Source organism: Oncorhynchus tshawytscha, linkage group LG01, assembly GCF_018296145.1.
Source record: "Oncorhynchus tshawytscha isolate Ot180627B linkage group LG01, Otsh_v2.0, whole genome shotgun sequence".
NCBI lineage: Eukaryota > Metazoa > Chordata > Actinopteri > Salmoniformes > Salmonidae > Oncorhynchus > Oncorhynchus tshawytscha.
The window spans coordinates 62,308,699-62,328,424 of NC_056429.1; the positions used below are offsets into that span (position 1 = coordinate 62,308,699).

At 41.2% G+C, this 19,726-nt stretch overlaps 1 protein-coding gene across 2 annotated transcripts in view; it reads left to right on the plus strand.

The window, feature by feature from the left end:
- Positions 1-235: 235 nt before the first annotated feature.
- The window catches only part of LOC112254599 (VPS10 domain-containing receptor SorCS3), a 66,366-nt gene continuing 46,875 nt past the window's right edge, over positions 236-19,726 (plus strand). For both annotated transcript variants that reach the window (XM_024427320.2, XM_024427312.2), the window contains exon 1: positions 236-1,130. In XM_024427320.2, the coding sequence (XP_024283088.1) occupies positions 426-1,130 (705 nt within the window). In that variant the 5' untranslated portion in view covers positions 236-425. The remainder of the gene's footprint in view (positions 1,131-19,726) is intronic.

The window sequence follows — 19,726 nt, forward strand, 5'->3', positions numbered from 1 at the left end:
TACGTATAGGCAACTGAGATAAATTATTTCTCGGACAAACCAATAACGCACTGGAGGTAACCATTTCATATGGATTTGTCAAATAATGATACTGATACTATTTCAAACAGACAGATGTCGTTGCAAAATACATCAACATGTTTAGATATTGCATGCGTTTTTAACGTTGTTCCTATTCTACACACCCCTCCACAAATCCCACAATCACTTTTTGTCGAGCGCATTTGTCTGGTGCGCAGCGCCCGCCCAACTTGTTGTTCACTTTGACAAATTCCTGGACTTGAGCAGATCAGATAAAGCCACTCTGATCTTTGATTGTCGGACTAACGGTTACACAGTGAGTATTTCAAAAGTTGATAGAATATATTAACGACGTCGAAACGTATTTTATTTTTCAAATATTTGGCAACAGTGAGGTGAAAACCATGGTCATCTCAGGTTCAGTTTGGTGTTGGGCTATTTTGACTTGCGTTTTAAGCTCTTTTTACAATATGTTGACAGCATACGCTGAAATAAATTGGCCAGCGAGTTCCACGACGACGAACGTTTGGCTTAACCGTGTTGATACATTGCCTTTGGAGCTGCGCACAAACCTAAAATCCGTATGGGTCAAAATCCCAAAGGATATCGTCAAGGAATCTGCCTTTTCCAGAGCTTTTCAAATGGAACCAATTGATGGAAAACCGGCGGTTCCAAAAGGTGGAGGGAGATTACCAAAGGACTTGAAAAGAGTTATTGGGAAAGTGACACCTGATGCTATATCTTCTGGCAGAGATACAACTGCGCCAAACCGTTCCAAGTATTTTACTGATGACAGAAAAAAGTCGGACCGTTTTTTTGACGTAAATGACGGCACACTTGCTTTAAGTAACCGTACAAAGCGAAGTACAGCCTACGGCGAATATTCGGACAGGGGTCAAATTGGAGGTCCTGGTGACGCATTTTCAGCCGAGAAGATTTTGGAGCCTTTTGGTGTTTATAGTCCGAGGACAGAATACCGACGAACTGGGGAGGACGCAAGAACTGGTCCGAGGCAAAGTGAGTCGCTTCTGGTCACCTCTACTTTCCCTCTATCCGGAGACTCTGCGCACAACCAGGCGATGGGGCACTGGGTTGGAGACAACAGCAGCGTGAGTTCAAATTGACGTTTATAATATACAAAAACACGATTTTTCAAATGGTTTGCATTCTAAAGTAAAATTTAAACACATCCTGCATGCATTTTACTCGATGTTTCACCCGCGGTATATTTCCAAAGTCTATCATTCAGTTGCGCATCATTACGCTCAGCTTTCTCACGGCGCGCAACAGCGTTTCTTGTCACTTCAACTCTGAGGGAGCGTGTCTCTGAATGATTTACAGACAAGAGATTATTCATGTAAAACATGTCTGTCACAGAATTGAGCTTACTTTGCTTTATGGCTATTTAATTATTAGTCCATAATTATAGGAGAGGGATTAGAATCAACAAATGTTAGCGCTCCTATTCGAGTGGACTGCATGGTTAGGCTATTTGTAAGCGTTGTCTGTGAAATATTGGTATTTTCATTAAAATGCAATTAAGAAAATGTGTTGCAAGCATACAGTGAAATATTTATCCATCCATATTGTACTACTTCCACAACTACAGCTCCGAATGTGCACTGTGCCTCATCCATACAATAGACCACGAACTCTTTTTTTTGTCACAGACATTACCATTTTATCTGCACTCATTCCATGATGGCCCATGAAAAACATATTTTCATAATGGATTAAATTATCACATTCTTGATCACAACAATCTGCACAGACAAAAACAAACAAAAAAAAGCTCACCCAGGCTTGATTCTGCTAAGGGTATACTCAGAAGAGGAGCTTTTTCACCTTTATACAATGAAGTCTTCCTTTGTCAATGGCATTTGTCCCACTGTTTTAGGTCCAACTGCCAACATCAGTAAGGTATGGTAATAGTAGCAGTAGAAGGTGTGTCTAATATGTAATAGGTTACTGCAGTATAATTGTAGTAGTCATTGATACTGTGGTCCAAACTGATCAGGGGTCTGTTGAAAACAATTTGTTGCTGAATGTTTTGCTCTCTGTAAGTTCATGCTCCTACGAGATCCACTGATGCTGATAGAGAGTATGTGTAGCACAGGTAGTTCAGGGAAATACACCCTGCCTGAGTAACTTTTCCAGAGAGCTGAAGACGCGTGTTAGCTCTCAAGGATATTGCCTAGGCTTTAGCTCAGTGGGCTGACGTGATCTTGAGGCGCAAAGACATCCCGGGTTGGATACCTGATAGATTACATTGTACATCACTGTGGAAGGCTATAATGAAGATCATGTTACTGTGTGAATGTACCCCCAAAATGGAAATAGTCTTATATGTGGTAATTGAATACATATACCTATTACTGTGTAATTATTCCTGTAAGTATAGTGCAACGAATATTGTATTTACTCATTGATAAACGGCACTTGCTCTATACTTAGGGTTAGAGGTTGGGTAAGGGTAAGGGTTAGGACTAGGGTTAGGGTTACTGTTGTAAGTACAATGTAAGTACAGTGTAACAACTAGTAATTACAATAGTTGTTATGCTGTACTTATAGGAATATGTGTACTCACACAGTATTAAGGGAACTGTAAAGTGTTAGCCTACCATATTCCTAGAACTATATTTTACTCCTCCAAACTACACTCGTATCTGCCTTTATTGTGAATGATTTGTGTGAAGGGACCATAATGCAACACATCACCATGGGTTCTCAGCACTTACTCAGCCCTCTGAGATTCATTTGGCTTCACAAAGTGCATTTTATGTGACTGTCCAGTGAAAATCTCATTTTTAGAAGTTCATAATGTTCTCTTAACGCATGCCTAAATAATGTTGTTTATTCATCCTATAATCATATTTGTGGCCATAGCATAAATTGGAGAAAACCCCCACCTCAAACAGGCCGTTCATCCATGTTTCTCAAACGTCAAATTTCGAAGTTGTTCCAAAATTCACATTTTGAACTGTTTAAGGTGAAGTTCAGGCATTAACGCAAGATTCTTAAGGTTAGGCATTAACTCTGAATTGTAAGGGTGAAAGTTTGGGATAGGCTTTAAACAAAAGTATTTAAAAAAAGACTTTCCATTGCTTGATTTCAACTTGTAACCTTTTAAATCAGAGGCAAATGCTTATGCCCATCTGCAATCCTATCCACAACACCTTAGCAAAACCGAAACCTACTTGAAGGTAACAGCACTCACTGTTGCCCCTAGTGGCCAGTTTCCACGTCACCCCAAATGTCCTCAGACATGGATGGACGTCGAATACTGACTTGTATCACGGGTGACCTGGCTGATTTCCTCATAGAGATAGCTAGCTAACCACGGTTTGTGGTCATCAGCTATCCTTTAGCTCAAGAAGCTATCGCCAGTTTTGTACAACGCGACTCAGACCAGAACATACCAGACCAAGCTCTGGACATTTACACCTGGATCTCGCAGCTAGCTAGCTGCTATCCGTGTGACTATTGGCTTACGTCGATCCCGGAGCAAACATCAATTATTCCGTAGCTGGCCAGCTGAAGAGTTCCATCAGCCACTCCTGGGCTACAATCACCTATCCGGACCCGTTTTACTGCCAATGCGAAGCCCCACCAGGCCTTCGCGACTGGACTACCGACTTTATCTGCCCGAGGGAGTTATCCAACTGGCCCCTCCGACGCGACGTTACCTGAACGTCCATCTGCGGCCCGCTAATCGTTAGCTGTCTTATCGGCTGCTATCTGAATAGGTCTATCAGACATTTTTTCTTGGGTCACTATAACTATATCTATTTTGCCAATTGTATTGATCCCCTCTACCACACGGAACCCCACTAATCTACCGACGGAAACGCACGAGGTGGCTAAAAACAGACCTCCATCCTCTGCTAGCTTGCTACCGATGGCCCGGCTAGCTGTCTGAATCGCCGTGACCCCAACCAACCTCACTACTCATTGGACCCTTATGATCACTCGACTAAGCATGCCTTTCCTTAATGTCAATATGCCTTGTCCATTGCTGTTCTGGTTAGTGTTTATTGGCTTATTTCACTGTAGAGCCTCTAGCCCTGCTCATTTTACCTTATCCAATCTTTCAGTTCCACCACCCACACATGCGATGACATCACCTGGTCTCAATGATGTTTCTAGAGACAATATCTCTCTCATCATCACTCAATACCTAGCTTTACCTCCACTGTATTCACATCCTACCATACCTTTGTCTGTACATTATACCTTGAAGCTATTTTATCGCCCCCAGAAACCTCCCTTTACTCTCTGTTCCAGACCTTCTAGACTACCAATTCTCATAGCTTTTAGCCATACCCTTATCCTACTCCTCCTCTGTTCCTCTGGTGATGTAGAGGTGAATCCAGGTCCTGCAGTGCCTAGCTCCACTCCTATTCCCCAGGCGCTCTCTTTTGATGACTTCTGTAACCGTAATAGCCTTGGTTTCATGCATGTTAACATTAGAAGCCTCATCCCTAAGTTTGTTTTATTCACTGCTTTAGCACACTCTGCCAACCCGGATGTTCTAGCCGTGTCTGAATCCTGGCTTAGGAAGACCATCAAAATTTCTGAAATCTTCATCCCTAACTACAACATTTTCAGACAAGATAGAACGGACAAAGGGGGCAGTGTTGCAATCTACTGCAAAGATAGCCTGCAGAGTTCTGTCCTACTATCCAGGTCTATACCCAAACAATTTGAACTTCTACTTTTAAAAATCCACCTCTCTAAAAACAAGTCTCTCACTGTTGCTGCCTGCTATAGACCACGCTCTGCCCCCAGCTGTGCTCTGGACACCATATGTGAACTGATTGCCGCCATCTATCTTCAGAGCTCGTGCTGCTAGGCGACCTAAACTGGAACATGCTTAACACCCCAGCCATCCTACAATCTAAGCTTGATGCCCTCAATCTCACACAAATTATCAATGAACCTACCAGGTACCACCCCAAAGCCGTAAACACGGGAACCCTCATAGATATCATCCGAAACAACTTGCCCTCTAAATACACCTCTGCTGTTTTCAACCAAGATCTCATCGATCACTGCCTCATTGCCTGCATCCGTAATGTGTCAGCGGTCAAACGACCTCCACTCATCACTGTCAAACGCTCCCTGAAACACTTCAGCGAGCAGGCCTTTCTAATCGACCTGGCCAGGGTGTCCTGGAAGGATATTGATCTCATCCCGTCAGTAGAGCATGCCTGGTTATTTTTTTGAAATGCTTTCCTCACCATCTTAAATAAGCATGCCCCATTCAAGACATTTAGAACCAGGAACGGATATAGCCCTTGGTTCTCTCCAGACCTGACTGCCCTTAACCAACACAAAAACATCCTATGGCGTTCTGCATTAGCATCGAACAGCCCCCATGATATGCAACTTTTCAGGGAAGCTAGAAACCAATATACACAGGCAGTTAGAAAAGCCAATGCTAGGTTTTTCAAGCAGAAATTTGCTTCCTGTAACACTAACTCAAAAACGTTCTGGGACACTGTAAAGTCCATGGAGAATAAGAACACCTCCTCCCAGCTGCCCACTGCAGATAGGAAACACTGTCACCACCGATAAATCAACTATAATTGAAAATTTCAATAAGCATTTTTCTACGGCTGGCCATACTTACCACCTGGCTACCCCTACCCCGGTCAACAGCACTGCACCCCCCACAGCAACTCGCCCAAGCCTTCCCCATTTCTCCTTCTCCCAAATCCAGTCAGCTGATGTTCTGAAAGAGCTGCAAAATCTGGACCTGTACAAATCAGTCGGGCTAGACAATCTGGACCCTTTATTTCTAAAATTATCTGCCTAAATTTTTGCCTCCCCTATTACTACTGTTCAACCTCTTTTTCCTGTCATCTGAGATTCCCAAAGATTGGAAAGCAGCTGCGGTCATCCCCCTCTTCAAAGGGGGGGGTCACTCTTGACCCAAACTGCTACAGACCTATATCTATCCTACCCTGCCTTTCTAAGGTCTTCGGAAACCAAGTCAACAAACAGACTACCGACCATTTCGAATCCCACCATCCCTTCTCCGCTATGCAATCTGGTTTCCGAGCTGGTGATGGGTGCACCTCAGCCATGCTCAAGGTCCTAAACGATATCTAAACCACCCTCGATAAGAAACAATACTGTGCGGCCGTATTCATTGACCTGGCCAAGGCTTTTGACTCTGTCAATCACCACATCCTCATCGGCAGACTCGATAGCCTTGGTTTCTCAAATTATTGCCTCGCCTGGTTCACCAACTACTTCTCTGATAGAGTTCAGTGTGTCAAATCTGAAGGCCTGTTGTCCGGGCCTCTGGCAGTCTCTATGGGGGTGCCACAGGGTTCAATTCTTGGACCGACTCTCTTCTCTGTATACATCAATGATGTCGCTCTTGCTGCTGGTGAGTCTCTGATCCACCTCTACGCAGACGACACCATTCTGTATACTTCTGGCACTTCTTTGGACACTGTGTTAACAACCCTCCAGGCGAGCTTCAATGCCATACAACTCTCCTTCCGTGGCCTCCCATTGCTCTTAAATACAAATAAAACTAAATGCATGCTCTTCATCCGATCGCTGCCTGCACCTGCCCGCCTGTCCAACATCACTACTCTGGACGGTTCTGACTTAGAACTACAAATACCTAGGTGTCTGGTTAGACTGTAAACTCTCATTCCAGACTCACATCAAACATCTCCAATCCAAAGTTAAATCTAGAATTGGCTTCCTATTTCGCAACAAAGCATCCTTCACTCATGCTGCCAAACATACCCTTGTAAAACTGACCATACTACCGATCCTTGACTTCGGCGATGTCATACTCGTCGCCAAACCCACTGGCTCCAGGTCATCTACAACACCCTGCTAGGTAAAGTCCCAACTTATCTCAGCTCGCTGGTCACCAAAGCAGCACCCACCTGTAGCACGTGCTCCAGAAGGTATATCTCTCTGGTCACCCCCAAAACCAATTCTTCCTTTTGCCGCCTCTCCTTCCAGTTCTCTGCTGCCAATGACTGGAACGAACTACAAAAATCTTTGAAACTGGAAACACTTATCTCCCTCACTAGCTTTAAGTACCAGCTGTCAGAGCAGCTCACAGATTACTGCACCTGTACATAGCCCATCTATAATTTAGCCCAAACAACTACCTCTCCCCCTACTGTATTTATTTATTTTGCTCCTTTGCACCCCATTATTTATATCTCTACCTTGCATATTCTTCTACTGTAAATCTACCATTCCAGTGTTTTACTTGCTATATTATATTTACTTCACCACCATGGCCTTTTTTTGTTGCCTTTACCTCCCTTATCTCACCCCATTTGCTCACATTGTATATGGACTTATTTTTTCTACTCTATTATTAACAGTATGTTTGTTTTACTCCATGTGTAACTCTGTGTTGATGTATGTGTCAAATTGCTTTGCTTTATCTTGGCAAGGTCGCAATTGTAAATTAAAACTTGTTCTCAACTTGCCTACCTGGTTAAATAAATGTGAAATAAAATAAATAAAAAATTGAGTATGATGTCATATTCCTGAGGAGAATGAACTGACTAATCAGCGGTCTAGAGGAGAATGAGCTGGCCAATCAGCAGTCTATTTACGTTAATGTTTTTACTGAGCAGTATACGCCCACACCATTCTGTTATTGGGGTACATCCACACCCTTCCAACACAGAAAATATGATTTTTAACAAACCTAATTATAAAATGTTGGTTTAAAAATGATTTATTTCATATTGTATGGAATGGTGCTTGGAATGCAGATGACTTATCACTGAGTAAGGAATCCCCATACGCTATGGTGTTTTAGACATAGCAAGGCTAGCTGTAAGGATTTGTGATAATGGAGTGCTGGCTTTACAGCAAGCATTTAAAGTCTAATGCTGTTGCCAATCTTAATTGCTGCCTGTTTAAAGATCATTAGAGTTGATTTTTGTGCCCAAGAAGGTTGGAATCGATTGTTGAAACCTCTCAAACTGGACATTCAAGGTTTATTTGCTCAATGTGGCTTTCACCAGATTTCTGTTTGGAGGAAATGGGGACTTCACAGAATAGCTTTTCCTCACTCACAAAGACATAAACAATCAATTCAATCCATATGTGATTAGGAAAGACCAAGGTCTTTCTATAGCTAAGCCATTTATTTTTGGTTTGTCGTTTGCTACTTGTTGTTTTACAATCAATTAGCTAACAAAATGTATGCAGTCAATATGTCACTGCAGGTGTTCGATTAAAATGATTTATTATGAATACATTAATACATTCATCCTTAATCACAATAATAAAACATGTGTCACATATTGTTCTGTAATAAGTTTTTATCTTAGTGATTGCATAACTTGCTTTCACAGTCTGTCATTCATGTGTATCTGATTATTAGGGTATCATAAAATTCAAATCTCTGAAAAGTTAGAGGGGTACCTCAAAACAGCAACAGTAATCAGAGTGAGCATCACCAAATGTGTTCGGCTAATGAAAATACTGCATTTTCTGAATTAATTATTTTCTACTTCTTTTATTTTGCTATTCCAATCCGAAAAGGCAATTTACCAGTTTAACATCAAATCAAATTGAGATATTGGCACCGAATTGCCTGTGCTTGCCAGTGCAATGATATGGGTTGCAGTCTAGAGAGGACAACAGTGGCACAGTCACAGTCTTTCTTCTCCTGCTACCTGCCAGCTCTGTGTTGTTTGGCAATCACTGCATCTCTTGCAGTTGTTGTCCATTATGAGATGTGGCTACAGTACAGGAAAGATGGAGAACACATCTTTCTCAGTGGTACTGCAGATCCAACCAGTGTGTTGTGTGTCAGGGCCCAATGAAATGAATGTGTTTACGTCAATGTCTAGACCCTATGAGCCATATTTTGTTTAATCATTCAATGTATTCAGGCTCCCCACCCTATCTCGCCTTATAGGGAATCAGGTCATGACTGGCTTTTCTCACAATCAATAATTTTTTGGTTAGTGGAGATGTTGATGGCTATAGGGTAAAGTGGATGATTGGAGTTTAATACCTCGCCATAAGATGGTTTATGTTAATGATGTATTTAATTGTTGAGTGTTTTCCCCGATATCAAATCACATTTATTAGTCGCGTACAAATAGTTTACATATATTATTGCATTCCACACTAAGATCCTCATACCAACGGTCAAGCATGGTGGTGGCCGTGTGATAGTGTGGGGATTCTTTTCTGCTTCAGGACCTGGATGACTTGCCTTAGTAGAAGGAGCCATGAATTCTGCTCTGTATCAAATAATTCTACAGGAGAATGTCAGTCCATCCGTCTATGAGCTGAAGCTGAAGAGCAGCTGGGTCATGCAGCAAGACAATGATCCAAAACACACAATCAAGTCTACATGAAAATGGTTAAAAAGCAACACATTTGAAGTTTTGTAATGGCCTAGTCAAAGTCCAGACCTAATCTCAATTTGATATTAAGTTCTGGACTGGAAACAATTAGTTCATGCTTGAAAACCCACAAATGTCACTGAGTTAAAGCAGTTCTGCATGTAAGAGTGGAACCAAAAGTTCTCCACAGCGATGTGAGACTGATCAACAACTACAGGAAGTATTTGGTTGCAGTCATTGCAGCTAAAGGTGGCATAATCAGTTATTGAGTGCAAGGGGGCAATTACTTTCTCAGACAGGGAATTTGGTGTTGAATAACTTTGCTAATTAAATATTTGTAAGCTCAGGATCCCTTTATCTAATATTAGGTTTTGGTTGAAGATCTGATAACATTCAGTTTCAGCAATATGCAAAAATAGAGAAAATTAGAAAGGGGGCAAATCCTTTTTTAATGGCACTGTACATAGGAGGTGGGTAAAACAGTATGTAAACATTATTAAAGTGATCAGTGTTCAATGACTATCTAGATAGGGCAGCAGTCTGAAAATGTGCAAGGTTTCAGTCTCTCGGTTTCTTTTTTTGCTGAGTTTATGTTGCGATTACCCTCTCTTATGTTGCAGCAAAATGCTTTATGTCTCCTTCATTTGATGCAAAGACAGTTTGACCTTGAAGGAAATAGAAAATCTGTTTTATTTTTTGACAGGTGATGTAAATATAACATACATTTAGTTTTTTTTACCTCCTGCATAATGATATGTTCTTTATAGACCTCCTCCACACTTGGTTCTCCTGTTTCTCGAATCAACCCTGCCATTTCCTCAAAGATTGAGATACAATTATAGGGAGCTCTGGCTGAGAATATGACAAATAAATAAAATAATTGTTACCTCTATATGGATGGACTTAGAAACTGAACATTTAGAGCATCAGAATAGGATATACAGTTGAAATCGGAAGTTTACATACACTTAGGTTGGAGTCATTAAAACTCGTTTTTCAACCACTGCACAAATCTCTTGTTAACAAACTATAGTTTTGGCAAGTCGGTTAGGACATCTACTTCGTGTATGACACAAGTAATTTTCCCAACAATTGTTAACAGACAGATTATTTCACTTATAACTCACTGTATCACAATTCTAGTGGGTCAGAAGTTTACATACACTAAGTTGACTGTGCCTTTAAACAGCTTGGAAAATTCCAGAAAATTATGTCATGGCTTTAGAAGCTTCTGATAGGCTGATTGACACAATTTGAGTCAAATGGAGATGTACTTATGTACATATTTCTTATGGATGTGTCACGTTCTGACCTTTATTTCCTTTGTTTTGTCATTATTTAGTATGGTCAGGGCGTGAGTTGGGGTGGGCAGTCTATGTTTGTTTTTCTATGACTTGGGTATTTCTATGTTTCGGCCTTGTATGGTTCTCAATCAGAGGCAGGTGTCATTAGTTGTCTCTGATTGAGAATCATACTTAGGTAGCCTGGGTTGCACTGTTTGTTTGTGGGTGATTGTCTATGTTGATGGCTTGTTTCAGCGCAGCTCGCATTAGCTTCATGTTTGTTATTTTGTTTACTGTTTTTGTATAGTGATTCAGTGTTCAGTTCTTTCTTTAATTAAACATTCAGCATGAACACATATCACGCTGCATTTTGGTCCTCCGATCCTTCTCGCCTCTCCTCTTCAGATGAAGAGGAGGACGACCGTGACAGGATGCATTTCTTATGGATGTATTTCAAGGCCTACCTTCAAACTCAGTGCCTCTGCTTGACATCATGGGAAAATCAAAAGAAATCAGCCAAGACCTCAGAAAATAAATTGTAGACCTCTACAAGTCTGGTTCATCCTTGGGAGCAATTTTCAAACGCCTGAAACGATAGTACGCAAGTATATACACTATGGGACCATGCAGCCGTCATTCCACCCAGGAAGGAGAAGCGTTCTGTCTCCTAGAGATGAACGTACTTTGTTGCAAAAAGTGTAAATCAATCCAAGTACAACAGCAAAGGAATTTTTGAAGATGCTGGAGGAAACAGGTACAAAAGTATCTATAGCCACAGTAAAACGAGTCCTATATTGACATAACCCGAAAGGCCGCTCAGCAAGTTAGAGGCCACTGCTCCAAAACTGCCATAAAGAAAGACAGACTATGGAAATAAAAGCTTCAATAAATCATTCTCTCTACTATTATTCTGACATTTCACATTCTTAAAATAATTGGTGATCCTGACTGACCGACAGGGAATTTTACTAGGATTAAATGTCAGGAATCGTGAAGAATTGATTTTAAATGTATTTGGCTAAGTTGTATGGACACTTCTGACTTTAACTGTAAATATACAGTACCAGTCAGAAGTTTGGACACACTTACTGATTCAAGGGTTTTTCTGTGTTTTTACCAGTTTCTACGTTGAAGAAAAGTAGTGAAGACATCAAAACTATGAAATAACCCATATGGAATCATGCAGTAACAAAATAAGTGTTAAACAAATCAAAGTATATTTTATATTTGATATTCTTCAAAGTAGCCACCCTTTGCCTTGATGACAACTTTGCACACTCTTGGCATTCTTTCAACCAGCTTTATGAGGTAGTCATGAGGTACTGTAGTCACCTGCATTTCAATTAACAGGTTTGCCTGATTAAAAGTTATTTTGTGGAATTTCTTTCCTTCTAAATGCGTTTGACCCAATCCACTGTGTTGTGACAAGGTAGGGGTAGTATACAGAAGATATCCCTATGTGGTAAAAAAACAAGTCCATATTTTTGGAAGAATAGCTCAAATAAGCAAAGAGAAACAACAGTCCATCATTACTTTAAGACATGAAGGTCAGTCAATCCAGAAAATTAGAAGAACTTGTGCAGTCGCAAAGATCATTAAGTGCTATGATGAAACTGTCTCTCATGAGGACCGCCACAGGAAAGGAAGACCCAGAGTTGCCTCTGCTGCAGTTGATAAAGTCATTAGAGATACCAGCCTCAGAAATTGCAACCCAAACAAATACTTCACAAAGTAACAGACACATTTCAACATCAACTGTTCAGAGGAGACTGCGTGAATCAGGCCTTCGTGGTCGAATTGCTGCAAAGAAACCACTACTAAAGGGCACTTAGTGGGACTATAATTTGTTTTTCAGCTGGACAATGACCCAACACACCTCCAGGCAGTGTAAGGCTTATTTGTCCAAGAAGGAGTGCTGCATCAGATGACTTGACCTCCACAAGCACCCGACCTCAACCAAATTGAGATGGTTTGGGATGAGGTGGACTGCAGAGTGAAGGAAAATGATCCAACATGTGCTCAGCATGCGTGGGAACTACTTCAAGACTGTTGGAAAAGCATTCCAGGTGAAGCTGGTTGAGAGAATGCTTATCGTGTGCAAAGCTGTCATCAAGGCAAAGGGTGACTACTTTGAACAATGTAAAATCTAAAATATATTTGATTTGTTTAACACTTTTTTGGTTACTACGTGATTCCATATGTGTCATTTCTTAGTTTTGATGCCTTCACTATTATTCTATAATGTAGAAAATAGTAAAGATAAAGAAAAACCCTTGAATGAGTAGGTGTGTCCAAACTTTTGATTGGTACTGTATATAAATATATATGTATATGTCACGGATTCCCCTGGTACTGCTGCTCATTCCGTGCACCAGTTCCGGAGGTCTACGTCACCAGCCTCTAGGAGTCACTGAACTGTCTCATTACGCACACCTGATTCCAATTCCCCTGAGTAGTAATTGTATATATTTGACCTCTGTTCACCATTGTCTTGTCGGTTATTGTTCCCATGTCCTTTGGTCTGAGTACATGTGCGTTGTTATTTCGGCTTTCGTACTGTGTGTATTGTGCTCTTGTTATTATGGGTCTCATCCCTTGTATTGTTGTGTATTTGTGCATTTGAGTTCGACAATATCATGCCACTTCGCACAGCCATTGAAGAGGACTGGGAAAACATTCCACAGGCCACAATCAACAGCCTGATCAACTCTATGCAAAGGAGATGTGTCGTGCTGCCTTAGGCAAATGGTGGTTGCACCAGATACTGACTGGTTTTCTGATCCACTACCCTACCTTTTTTTTAAAGGTATTTGTATTCCCAGTCATGTGAAATCCTTTAATTAGGGCCTAATGAATTTACAGTGCATTTAGACCCCTTGACTTTTTTCACATTTTCACATTTCAAAATCAGTTGTTTTTTTGGTGCAAATTTAAATAAAAAAACTAACTGAAGTATCATGTTTACATAGGTTTTCAGAACCTTTACTTTGTTGAAGCACCTTTGGGAGTGATTACAGCGTTGAGTCTTCTTGTGTATTACGCTACAACCTCGGCACACCTGTATAAAGGGAGTTTCTCCCATTCTTCTCCGCAGATCCTCTCAAGCTCTGTTAGGTTGGATGGGGAGTGTTGCTGCAGAGCTATTTTCAGGGCTCTCCAGAGATGTTCGATTGGTTTCAAGTCCGGGCTCTGGCTGGGCCACTCAAGGACATTCAGAGACATGTCCTGAAGCCACTCCTGCATTGTCTTGGCTGTGTGCTTAGGGTCGTTGTTCTGTTGGAAGGTGAACCTTCACCCCGGTCTGATGTCCTAAGCTCTCTGGAGCAGGTTTTCATCAAAGTTCTCTCTGTTCATTGCTCTGTTCATCTTTCCCTCGATCCTGACTAGTCTCCCAGTCCCTGCCACTGATAAACATCTGCACAGCATGATGCTGCCACCACCATGCTTCACCGTTGGGATGTTGCCAGGTTTCCTCCAGACGTGACGCTTGGTATTCAGGCCAAAGAGTTCAATCTTGGTTTCATCAGACCAGAGAATCTTGTTTCTCATGGTCTGAGTCCTTTAAGTGCCTTTTGGCAAACTCCAAGCAGGCTGTCATGTGCCTTTTAGTGAGGAGTGGCTTCCATCTGGCCACTATAGCATAAAGGCCAGATTGGTAGACTGCTGCAGAGATGGTTGTCCCTTCTGGAAGGTTCTTCCATCTCTACAGAGGAACTCTGGAGCTCTGTCAGAGTGACCATCGGGTTCTTGGTCACCTACCTGACCAAAGCCCTTCTCCACCGATTGCTCAGTTTGGCTGGGTGGCCAACTCTAGGAAGCGTCTTGGTGGATCCAAATTTCTTCCATTTAAGAATGATGGAGGCCGCTGTGTTTTTGGGGACCTTCAATGCTGCAGATATTTTTTGGTACCCTTCCCCAGATCGGTGGTTCGACATTATTTTGTCTCGAAGCTCTACGGACAATTCCTTTGACCTCATTGCTTGGGTTTTGCTCTGACATACACTGTCAACTTTGGGACCTTATATAGACAGGTGTGTGCCTTTTCAATCATTTGAATTTACCACAGTTCGACTCCAATCAATTTGTAGAAACATCTCAAGGATGATCAATAGAAACAGGATATACCTGAGCTCAATTCCGAGTCTCATAGCAAAGGGTCTGAATACTTATGTAAATAAGGTATTTCTGTTTTTAATTATTAATACATTTGCTACTATTTCTAAAAACCTGTTTTCACTTATTCATTAATTGATGAGGAAAACATTTTATTTAATACATTTTAGAATAAGGCTGTAACATTACCATATGTGGAAAAAGCAAGGTTTCCGAATATTTTCAGAAAGCACTGTATTTCAAATGACTGATATTCTTATATGAACTGTAACTCTTTGAAATTGTTTCATGTTTGCGTTTATATGTTTATTCAGTGTAAATAGGCTACCAGCTAAATGCTTGATATACGTAGCTATAGAGAGGCTAGCAGACCATGTAGGATAGACTGCATTGTCTGCATAATGAAAGAATAACCTAGTCAGCTATTCTTTTGACGGTGGACTGATTGTTTTATTTGGCATTAATAGACTGGTTTGGTACAGCACAAACGTTCTAGCCTAGCTGCGAGAACGCGATTGCGGCTAATGTAGGCTATGGGCAAATGCCTACAGGACGGTTGTGTGTATACTGTATATTAAAAAACAGTTATTAGTTACTGATTAGTTTGCTGTTGCATCAAAAATGTATTTTTACAATCTGCAATGTTTGAATTTCCTACTTTAATTACTAAACAAGTGTAACGGTTTTCTGTAGGTGAAGTAGAGGCGGACCAAAATGCAGCGTGGGTGTTATTCATTGTACTTTAATAAAGAAACTGTACACAAAATAATCTAACAAAACAACAAATGTGCGAAAACCTAAAACAGTCCTATCTGGTGCAAAACACAGAGACAGGAACAATCACCCACAAACACACAGTGAAACCCAGGCTACCTAAATATGGTTCCCAATCAGAGACAATGACTAACACCTGCCTCTGATTGAGAACCATATCAGGCCAGACATAGAAATAGACAAACAAGACATCCAACATAGAATGCCCACTCGAATCACACCCTGACCAACCAAAACATAGAAACATACAAAGCAAACTATGGTCAGGGTGTGACAACAAGTGAATACGTTGTTGCTGCCAGCCAGCATTCTAAATAGCAGCATTGTGACACCATAGGCCTAAATCTTCGTGAAACATAAATGTTAGGCTTAACATGAGAAAATAACTACCAAATAAATAAAAATATCTATACATTTAAGCAAAGCTATAGGCTACTACAAGCGCTAGCACCACATACTCCAATAGCCTATTGATAGGAAACTGCGTAGATGTCGCTATTTCAGAACCATGGGCAGAGATCAGTAGTCTATACTTTGTGAGTGGCTGTCACGTTAAAAAAAAGAAGCTTTTTTGGGAGGGGGGCATACTCCGATTTTGTGGGGCCCCAGAGAAACTTCCCAACGCCAGTGTGGGTGTCCCTTGAAATTGTATTTAAATCCTGTGTTGGGCCCCTTAGGTTACTCTGAAAAGCACCAGTCCAACATAAAAGTGTCTGCAGTCTTCTATCCAGAGAAGGTTTGTATTTCAGTGTTCCACACTTCTCATACAAACTGGAGGTGACTGTCAAGATGACTGATCATATCGAACAACTATCTACACCATTAGAATAAAGTGATATTTGAGGGATGTAGTCTTCTTACAGTATGGTCCAGTGGAAGATTGGAGGGATGTAGTTAGAAAGCATGACAAGTCCTATTCAAACTTAATGTTTCTAGTTTGAATTAAATAGCATTGGCCAAGTTGTCCTTCCTACCTCTGTTAAATTAAATAACCACTGGTGCAATCCATGTTTGACTGCTGCTTGGCCAACTCTTGCTACATGAGTTATTCTTGACTAAACCTCGTCCCCAACCAACGAGAACACTTTGAATTTCAGAGTTTTCCGACCTCGGCTGGAAACCTAGTGAACTGGTAGCATGGCGAAGTGATTTTGTCAGAAGTGCGAGAGAGAGAGATGTCCAGCTCGTATCACAATGTATATCAAAAGGAAATTATGTCTTGAATACCTCTGTTGCCTTGGCGTGTGTCCATTCAAGCATCTCCAAAGATTCAAAATTTCTGCATTGGCGAACAGCGCTTGTAATATAACTTTAATGTTTCTATCTGCTCGTTGTGCCGTGGTGTTTCGCAAAAGATACAGGATTGGAATTCAATCAGGAACAAAATCAGGCACTCAGAGTCAATTCTAACAACAACAAAAAAACAATAATAAAATGTTAAGATAAGGGATGACTGATCTCCACAGAGAGTGGGAGCCATTCTGAAAATGATTGGTTGACTTTCCTTGGGCAAGGCTCTCCCCACATCAATAAAACAGGAATAAATGCACTGCTTTTGACCTTCCAGGGTTCTTACTTAATTTCATGTACGCAAGTGAGTGATCATATGTATTAAATTGTACTTACCGAGAAGGCTCAAAATAAGTTTTGCTACCATTCTTGTTTGTTATGGGTATTTACGTAAGTGCAATACTGCATCATACAAATGATTGAATTTGCAATGTGCCTTCTGCAACATCAATAGCCAAGCATTACATATACAGTATGTTAGAGGTTCATTGCTGCTTGGTCCCCGGTCGCTGCACTATTTGCATGTATAGTAGTTATTCTCTATTGACATGAGCTGCAGTTGATCTGGCTAACAATAATGAGAGGGATGTACGAACATTTTGTTTCCAATTATGTACCCGTGATGAATCCACTTAGGACAATTTTTCCTCTTAGTCATCTGCCTGGGCAGCCTGCTGGCCCTGCGGTGGATTGCCGTTGACCTAATTCTATGGGTCATTGTTAGTTAACAGTCATACAGCTAATGGGGAGAAACAAAAGATGTGGGCGATGCTCTCACAATTTAGACAACATTGTCTCCGTTGTCTATGCTTAGCCTAAACCCAAATCTTACCCTGACCCTTGTGTTAGGGTCAATTACAGTCAAATCAACAGATCATCTATGGAATTGTATGATTTGTTCCCTACAAGTCTAATGAAGGGTGAAATTAATGAGAATTATGGTACAATGCCTTTGGCATCACTTACGTTGTGAAAATGAAGGACAACCAATGCCTTTCGGTGTGATATGATATGGCTTCATTATAAAGCATTCCCTACAGGAAAGAGTTTTTATTACAGACAGATGTTATTTACCATACTAAGTATCAGGCTCCTTTGCCTCTGACCCATCATAACCAGCAACACATGAAGAAACTAATACTAGCCTACACTGTTTGGTGGGACTTTTTTCCTCCTCTCATTTTTTCAGATGCAATTAGTTAGAACATTGGAGCCATTTAACTAAATCTGTATTCCAAATTACTTCTGACTCTGTTGTTGGTCCTTGCAGACATGGCACATTTAGTTATGTAAATGGTTATCTTTCTCTTTCATGGATTGGTTAATTAACCTGGAATGGAGATAATCTAAGCCGAGAAGAGTTGTTTGATGGGTATATTGGGTTTTGGCATTGTTCTCTAATTCTTGTGTGGCTTTTTTGGTTTAATGACTCGTTCTATGGGTCCCACAGGGTTAATGTGTTTAAACTCACTGTAATTTAGCTTTCTTTCAGTCTCCATTTTTAATTTATGATGTAACGGCACATTGTTGCTCCTCTCTTGATATTTATCTTCTGCTCTCTCTCCGGCTCTTTCTCCCTCACTCTCTTTCTACCCCCTCTCTCTTGTTCTCTTTCACTTTCATGGGCATTCTTATGGAGGTGGACCCCCCCCATTGCTGCTACAATAGCTTCCGCTCTTCCAGGAAGGCTTTCCACTAGATGTTAAAACATTGCTGCAGGGACTTGCTTCCATTCAGCCACAAGAGCATCAGTGAGGCCTTGCACTGATGTTGGGCAATTAGGCCTGGCTCGCAGTCGGCGTTCCAATTCATCCCAAAGGTGTTCGAATACTTTGAGGTCAGGGCTCTGTGCAGGCTAGTCAAGTTCTTCCACACCAATCACGACAAACCATTTCTGTATGGACCTCGCTTTTGGCACAGGGGCATTGTCATGCTGAAACAGGAAAGGGCCTTCCCCAAACCGTTGCCACAATGTTGGAAGCACAGAATCATTTAGAACGGTTATTCCCAAACTGGGGTGTGCAATGCCGTCAGGGGTATGCGAAATAAAAATGTGATTCACATTTTCAAACAGTCCATTTAGATTTTCCAAAGGGGCTATACATTAGGGTGAGTTTTTTTAATTTCTTGAGTAGCCTCGTTTCACTCCCAAAAATAAAATTATACCATCTAGTGTTCAGCTAAATAAAAACACAATGTCAAATAATTAACATCACATTAACCGTTGCTCTCTCGTAGGAATTCCACTAACGGTCCATATGTAGCCAAACGTAGCTGCTGCTCATTCTATTTGCTCTAAAATAGATGAATGGTTAAAAAACGTAAGGCCCGTGGCCATAGACACATACCAGCTCTACTGGTAGTACTGCTACTACCAGCAGTGCTACACCTGCACCTGTCGAAGACACAAGTTGTACTGCTTCCACGAGCACATCCAGTGCCAGCGTCAGTAATTCTACATTTGTTGCTAGCCTAGCTAGCATGGACACTGACAGTTGTGAATCTGATGCAGCCGAAGAGCTACTGCCCCCTTACGAAAGCACCGAACAACAGACAGGGACATTGGACCATCATAGAGTTGGAAATATGATGAGAACTAGATTGATTTGGGGTTCAATTATATGGTGAGTAGTGCCCTTCCTCAGCCTCAGTGTGTTATATGTGCAAAAGCTCTCACAACTCGATGAAACCTTCACTCTTGCGCAGACATTTAGAAATGAAACAGGCCAATTAGAAAAATAAGCCACAGGAGTTTTTTTTAGTAAGAATCAAGACGACTTTGGAGAAGTAAGACATGTTTAAAAGCAACAGATACCATTAATAAGGGGCTAGAAGCATCTTATATGGTGCGCTACCGAGTAGCTAGGACAGGCAAGCCCCATACTA